The sequence below is a fragment of the Penaeus chinensis genome, chromosome 15 (genome assembly GCF_019202785.1).
Source record: "Penaeus chinensis breed Huanghai No. 1 chromosome 15, ASM1920278v2, whole genome shotgun sequence".
Lineage (NCBI taxonomy): Eukaryota > Metazoa > Arthropoda > Malacostraca > Decapoda > Penaeidae > Penaeus > Penaeus chinensis.
In genome coordinates this window covers 5647950-5655449 of record NC_061833.1, presented here as the reverse complement: position 1 = coordinate 5655449, position 7500 = coordinate 5647950, and the positions used below count along the sequence as shown (strand labels likewise).

At 34.1% G+C, this 7500-nt stretch overlaps 2 protein-coding genes across 5 annotated transcripts in view; one reads left to right on the top strand and one right to left on the bottom strand.

Annotated features, from left to right (window-relative positions):
• The window catches only part of LOC125032745 (splicing factor 3B subunit 6-like), a 4354-nt gene extending 1682 nt beyond the window's left edge, over window positions 1–2672 (top strand). For both annotated transcript variants that reach the window (XM_047624055.1, XM_047624054.1), the window contains exons 2-4: window positions 1451–1569; window positions 1898–2027; window positions 2262–2672. In XM_047624055.1, the coding sequence (XP_047480011.1) occupies window positions 1451–1569; window positions 1898–2027; window positions 2262–2363 (351 nt within the window). In that variant the 3' untranslated portion in view covers window positions 2364–2672. The remainder of the gene's footprint in view (window positions 1–1450; window positions 1570–1897; window positions 2028–2261) is intronic.
• A 20-nt stretch (window positions 2673–2692) lies between these two features.
• The window catches only part of LOC125032744 (recQ-mediated genome instability protein 2-like), an 8006-nt gene continuing 3198 nt past the window's right edge, over window positions 2693–7500 (bottom strand). For all 3 annotated transcript variants that reach the window (XM_047624052.1, XM_047624050.1, XM_047624053.1), the window contains 3 exons: window positions 5621–5718; window positions 4840–4921; window positions 2693–3051 (listed from right to left, as the gene is read on the bottom strand). In XM_047624052.1, the coding sequence (XP_047480008.1) occupies window positions 2879–3051; window positions 4840–4921; window positions 5621–5718 (353 nt within the window). In that variant the 3' untranslated portion in view covers window positions 2693–2878. The remainder of the gene's footprint in view (window positions 3052–4839; window positions 4922–5620; window positions 5719–7500) is intronic.

Below are 7500 nucleotides of genomic sequence, written 5' to 3'. Positions count from 1 at the left end.
AGAGCTTGAAGGTTATTAGGGAAATTGCAAGGTAATATTGAAATTGTGACTCTTGTTGGAGGGGAAATCTTGAAGTTCAAGCAGTCGATATATAATGGTATCATTTCTGTTCTATATTTTTTTTCTGAGTAAGGAAAGTATATGGTCAGGCTTGCTTAAATGATACATTCAAGAATATCATATAAGGAAAACACATATTTTAACATAGATTCGAATCTAGTTAGAATGTATGTTTCAGAAGAATAATTTTTTTTCCATTTAATGCCAGGAGGATGTAGGTTCTTTTTGTTATTACCTCTGGATTTTAGATATTTATAGATTATCAACCAAGAAAACATATATGTGCAGAGACATTTCACAAAAAAATTAAAAATGAGCACAGCATTTTCCCATTTTTTATTCATTTTCTCTGGCGGTATTGGGTTAACCTAGTCATGGTGTGGTGATGTCTTATCATGTTATGGCAGTCTGTCCCTCATCTTGGGATGACGTCATTATGGCATGCACAGTTGAGCCTGTGCTAAACACTAATGTGCTTATTTGGTCATGGCTACAGTCATCGATGAGAAATAGGTCTTCAAAAGTAAGCTTACAGCCTCTTCATCAAAAGAATCGTTTATGCTACAGCCAAGAACATATAGAGCTGGGTAATTTTATTTTACCTTGGTGTCTAATTTTTCCCCTCAAGCAACATTACATCACATGTGCTGTTGAGCCTGCATTAACCAGTGCGGGGATGACAAGAATACATGCCATGTACACTGTACTTTCTTTTTATTTATTGTTATCTTTACCTGTAGATGGCTCCACAAGTGCTTAATCATGAAGGAATCAGTATTCCTACCTAGCTCTTGTATTTCTGTTCCTTAATTTTTTTGGGGGAAAAAATATCGTTTTATTGCCACAGTGTTGTCACAGTTAATAACATTATAATAATATTAACAACAATAATAATGACGTAGATATTAATAGCATTAGAAGAAAAAAAAATATTCACCCAAATAAGCCATGTGCCAAACCATTGTTCAAGTATTCCTATAGAAGTTAAACATATTGTGTTGGTTATTTGCTCAACCCTTTGTCTTTTGGTACCAAGAAATTGAATGTTTGGGTTAAATTCTACCAACCATATCTCCTATGGCAGTTTGGTGACACTGGAGCTATAGTGTAAACAAACTCCTGTTGTGGTGTGGCCAGAGTTGGTTATAGCATCACTAAATGCCATTTGTTTTTACAATCATTATTTTCCTTGTTTTAATGTGCTGTCTACAACTAGTGGGTTAATTGTCAGATATTAAAGGACTTTTATCATCACTTTTGATTAATTTCTTTTATATGTTCATGCTTTTAAAATAGCAAGTATTCATATTTACACAGATATTTATATTAATATTGATACTATTATTTTTCATATATGTATACTAACACTGATACCATTATTTTTTCATAGGTTCGTCTGCCTCCAGAGGTTAACCGCATACTCTATGTGCGAAACTTGCCTTACAAAATCACAGGGGAGGAAATGTATGATATTTTTGGAAAATATGGTGCCATCAGACAGATTAGAGTGTAAGTATGACTACCCCATTAGATTTTTAACTTGCTATAATGTTATATTTATCTAACAAAAGGGCCCTTTACAAGTGGCTGTTTATGATTCATTTTGTATACTGTTTAAAGTTTCCTATAATTTTAAATTTTCATGCAAAAAAGTTTTCTCTCATGCTATATCAGGTATTGATTTAATCTTCTGTGTTAAAGGTCCCCAAGCTATATTATTGTATAGTCATTTTAAGGATATATTCTAATGTATAATATCATTCATTTCATTATCTTCCCATTCAGCAGCCACACCATTGTTGTATCATGAGTGTTTATGGTTATTTTCTATTTGTAGAGGCAACACCCCAGAGACACGAGGTACAGCTTTCGTTGTTTATGAAGATATTTTTGATGCGAAAAATGCATGTGATCATCTCTCTGGTTTCAATGTCTGTGGAAGATACTTGGTTGTTCTCTACTATCAGGTAAGGGGGTTAATTTTACACAGTTAGAGTGCACATTCTGTATGAACTGAATAATGTAGCGTTGAATATTCAAGACTTACATGTCAGTTATTTATGCAAAGTTATTTACTAGTACAAATATTTACTAGCTTAGGTCACATGTATCATTTTAAATAGATATAGGACATACTAGTGATATGACATTTATAATTAGAAATTTGTGCACTCATTACATTTACCCTTCTCGTTTTACAGAGTAATAAGGCTTTCAAGAAAATGGATGCTGAGAAGAAGCAAGCAGAACTGGATCGTGTGAAGACAAAGTACAATATTAACACAGAAGAGAAGAAGAATTGAACATAAATATTTATATCTATTTTTATTTCTCCATTGTAATAAAGGAGGATGTTTTCTAAGAAATGTCATTAGTAGCTGGATAAGCCAAGAGATCCTTTTTTATATTGTTTGATGTACAATATTTTGTAATTTAGGAAAGTCAACTAAAACATTTAGGTGTAATAGGCCTATTATTTCCATTTGATATTTTGGCTGGATATTGTTGTGAGATATTGCAACAGCGTAATGCCCTTTCTTCTTATTTTTCTTTTCACTGGAAGTACAATATTCTGTATAACATTTTGAAATAAACATTTTTATTATGTAAAAGGTTTTTCAATAATATCTCATTCAAATTATTTTTATTTGTAAAAAATCTGAAAGTTTACATTTTTACAATTCAGTGTATTATGCATTTACCAGAGAGTAAGAAATTGTAACAAGGAAAATGTAGCTCTATAACAAACATTGAAAAAGAAGAAGAAAAAAAATCCTATCTATCTAGCTCTCTGTAGCCTTTTACATTCAGGAAGCCATCAGGAGCACAAGCTTGCATTTTCGCGCATTAAGGCCTTGATTTCAGCTACTTCATTCTTCCAAGTGGCTGCATGTACACTATTGGAAGATAGGTCAGCCATCTTGATTGCACGGATGGCATTTGTGCCATCTAAATCCTCTTGCATTTCACCTACTACCATCACGTACTGGCCTTTTGGGGAGATTAAAACAGAGTGCCATACTCGATACTCTCAGATAATATTATTATAACCCATTCGCCCCATTTGGCAAGAATACATGCCATGCCCACTGTAATACAAGTTTATTTATTGTATTTACACATAGATGGCTCTACAACTTCTTAATCACTAAATAGCCAGTTATTAGAAGTACCTATCTCACCTGTTTACCCTTTTCCTACACTATAGAAAAGGGTCTTTAGTATTATTTCATTGCCTAAAAATTTTAATGACAATTTAGTAATCATAACATCAATAACAATAATAACAGTATCAATAGCAATGGCATTAATAAGAAAAGCACATTTTCCTGCCAATTCAAGGAATGGGGAAATCAGGAATGGTAACTAGGGCCTACTGATGGACTCCTTGCTGGCTGAGCACATGTGGAGCCATCTGTATGTAACAAAATTCACCAAAAACTACAGGGGACAGAATGTGAATCTGGGGTGAATGAGTTAATACACTGGGAATGAATGAATTAATGAATATATGTCTAAAAGAAATTGTAATAGAGAAAGAGAGGGCGAAATGGAAAGTTGCAGTGAGAAGAGACCTAATATTTCAGTAGTTAGTAAATGAAAGTAAAGACAAAATCTTAATCATCAAAACCACTCACATCGGATGACGCCCTATCACACTGTGGTGAAAACTATCAACATCTAATCACGTCCCAATGGCCAGGATGATGCCTGTGGAGCCCTTCTGTCAGCCCATAAGTAGCACAGGCACAGTGAGTACTAACCCTCCCCAATCTCACTAAACTAGTAAAGGGTTTAACCCAATCACAACGGGAGGCCCCAGATCAATACCAAACAAGTTAGAATACACGCAGAGTCAGCTGATCCAGGGAAAAATCAGAAGAATGGGAGACAAAATAACCCTGATCTTTATGCTCTTGACTGCAATATAAACAGTTTTTTAGGTAATCAGGCTACTTTTAAGGGGCTATTTCTCTACAGGGCCAAACAAGAGCATAACTGTTTAGTGTGCACAACTCAGAGTAGGCTCAACCGTGCATGACACAAAGCTGTCAGCCTGGCTTGAATGATAGTCTGCAATGATATGATAGGATGTTATCCTGGCATGATTGGGTGAAAGACCATCAAGCTCTTCTCAGTTGTTGATATACATTAATAATTTCTGAGAATGTTAAGTAGTTTGACACCATAAACATCACATGCATATTTGAAGGAATTTATTTGTACTAATAGTAATAAATAAACAGAAAAGAAAAGAAAAGAAAAATCACAAATATTGGTCTAATGCGTATCTGTGAGAGAAAGAAAAAATAAGGTGGCCAATTCCACATGAAGCATGTGGAATTGGAATAGTTGGAATCCTTATCACTTGTGGCACTACATAGCCTTAAACTCCTGAACACTTGATCAGCACTTTGGTGCCTTAGTGTACTGAGCACACTCTATACCTCCATTTATTTTCAATTCATGAATAGAATTTAGCCATTTAGTATGACTTTAAGCAATACTTATTTTCTTCAGAACCAGCCCCTTCAGTAACTGATTGCATACTTTGTGACTTGTTTCTGGCAATGATAAATACTGAAGCACATGTGAAATTAAGAGGAGAAATTGAACTCATGTAATGTTTTTTAGGAACACCAAATTCAAACTTTTTTTTTTTTTTTTTTTTTTTTTTTTTTATAAATATTAAAGTGATGAAGACTTACTATTCCTGTGATATAAACAAATATTTTTCTAAAGAATGATGTGAGTGGGCATCATCAATAACTAACTAACCTTGTGAAATCCAGGCATTTCCACCAGGAATGGTATGACAGTTTGTAATACTGACATTAGTATTTCCATCTTGCAAGATTACCTGAAAAATTAATGTCACCTGGTCAAGAAATTAATTCTGATACTGTTATTAGCACCAGATGGATTGTGATTTTTATGCAACAAACCATTTTCAGAAATGCCTTACAAATTAAACATTCAAGTGATAAGTAACAATCAAAATACATGATAATCCTTATCCATTTCCCCCCAAAAATTGTACAAATACATAATATTCAATATCTAATATTTTTGTCTTCCTTAAAATAGCTGATCTCTAAACAGAAACATAAAAATTATTAAAGGCTACAAGTCTTATTTCTTTTTAAAAATGTAACATTTGCTTTACAAATAACCTATCACCTATTTAATGCTACAAATGAAAGATGTGTCTCAGGAACAATCTCCCTAAATCTTAAGCTGGACATATATATATAGTAAGTTTTAGTTATCTCTTTCTTTTATCACTAAATATAGTATAATACAAATGCACCTGTTTAATTAATCTAACCTCACTTCCAGGAGCTCCACTGTGTCTGACTGTACAGTAAAAAAAAAAAAATATGAATATTGTAGATATGTTGAATTAAAGTCAATTACAAGCCAACTTATCTTAATATCAATCTTCTATCAAGCCTTTTCAGCCAAGAAAAGGGTGCTGGTTGCCCTGTTGGTCTTGCAATAAAAAGAATCATTACAAAATTAGAATAAATCTTGTAGCACATCAATTAATATTACAAACCTGCTTCTTGTCCTCAGTAAATGATATCACCTTTCCTTGTACCCACACCAATGACACAGTGAAATTTAATCCAGCCTTACTGTAGCTCCAAGCACCACCTGGAAATGAAAAAGCTACTTTACCTTGAAGAATATCATACTTCTGTATTACTGATATGTCTTAATATTGTACTGTTTAACCCAAAGTACATGCAATGGGTGCTAGCACTTTCCACTGTAGTTTTGCATTGTCAAACCTGTTTACCAATTACTACATAAGCATTTAGTTAATAAAGGAGCCAATTCCTAGGCCAACTGGACCTCACCCATTTACTCATATCTTGAATTTTCATGAGTAAAGTCTGTATTTCTAATATACATTATTATTGTAATTTATGTTATATTATATCATTACCAGTACCTACAGTAATTTTTTTTTTAATCACAAAAAATCACTATGACTAAGCACTTGTAGAGCCATTTATATGTTAAGACAAGAGATAAACTTCTTATTGCAGTAGGCATGGCATTGTAGTCTTGCCACCCGCTGACATTGGATTAAGCACTTGTGGAGCTATGTATACATGTCATCCTGGCATCACCTGCTTAACCAAACTACTAGATAATCTTTTTAATAATTTTTTCCCATGCTGAAATTAAGTGAAAACCTTGTACATGTACACAAACAAGGAGACTGAGAAAGAATGCAAAGAGGAGGAAGGAAAAAGATTTCAAAATAAAATCAGTGGGGTTACTGTTAGGAATATCAGGGCCTTGAGGACACATGGCATGATCCTGATTCACTGGTAATACACCTTCTGAAAGAACTGATGGCTCCTTCTACTTAATACTTCAAATGCCTTTTTATTGAAACAGCCCAGAATTATGAACAACACTACCAAGATGTGCAAAACTTTTATGCCCTAGCCACCAGCACATATCAGGTGAAGAGGTTCTTCTAGCAGACCCTCAAATTCCTGGATTTTGGTCTATAGCCTGAGACATGACAGCAATATCATTTCCAAAGTCAGGGTGAGAGGCCTTGATATTACCCAGTTTGTTTTTGGATAACAGCTCTACCCAGTATCCAATCCAAGCAAGTGTTTAAAATTGGTGCATGGACACATCCTTGCTTCACTCCTGAATTAACATGAAAAATCAAGATATGCCCTCTCTATACTTTTCATCCTTTGGGATCAGCATAGTGGCTTAGTATGTATCCAATAATCTTTGAGGGAATTCCTCACTATGTATGCCCTCTGGAGCAATGTACTGCTAGGCACTCTACTCCAGACTCTGTAGTACTCCGATTTTCTAAGTCTCTTTTGGAAAAATGAATAAAATTATGTTGAAAGCAGCAAACTTCAGTATATGCAATAAAAAATATGACCTATAAGAAAAAAAAAGCAAACACAAGCATTAACCTGATGCCACTGGGAATGGCATATATCCATGCCCACTGCAAATTTAATTTATCAATTGTCTCTACACATAGATGGCTTTACAAGTATTTAGCCACCCAGGAATTAATTACTAGTGCTACCAATCCCAACTGCTTACCCCATTTCCTTTATTTTTGGAAATATTCTCTTTTATCTTATATTGCTTTTAGTAATGTTAATAACATTATAATAATCTTATTGTCTAAATAATGTTAACAGTACATTCATGTTGATAGCACTTTCTGAAAACATAAGGAAAGGAGAAATCTGGTGAGGTCTATTAATTGATTCCTTGGAGGGTGAACACTTGTGGAGCCATCCATGTGGAGACACATTCTGCAAAACATTGCAGTGAACACTAGATTTTTCTGTCGGCATTGAGTTAAATGCCAGTTGAGGAGGATAGAAAACAGAGTTGGTAATGGGATTACTCCAGAATCTGGGGTGAGTTGCATTTTTA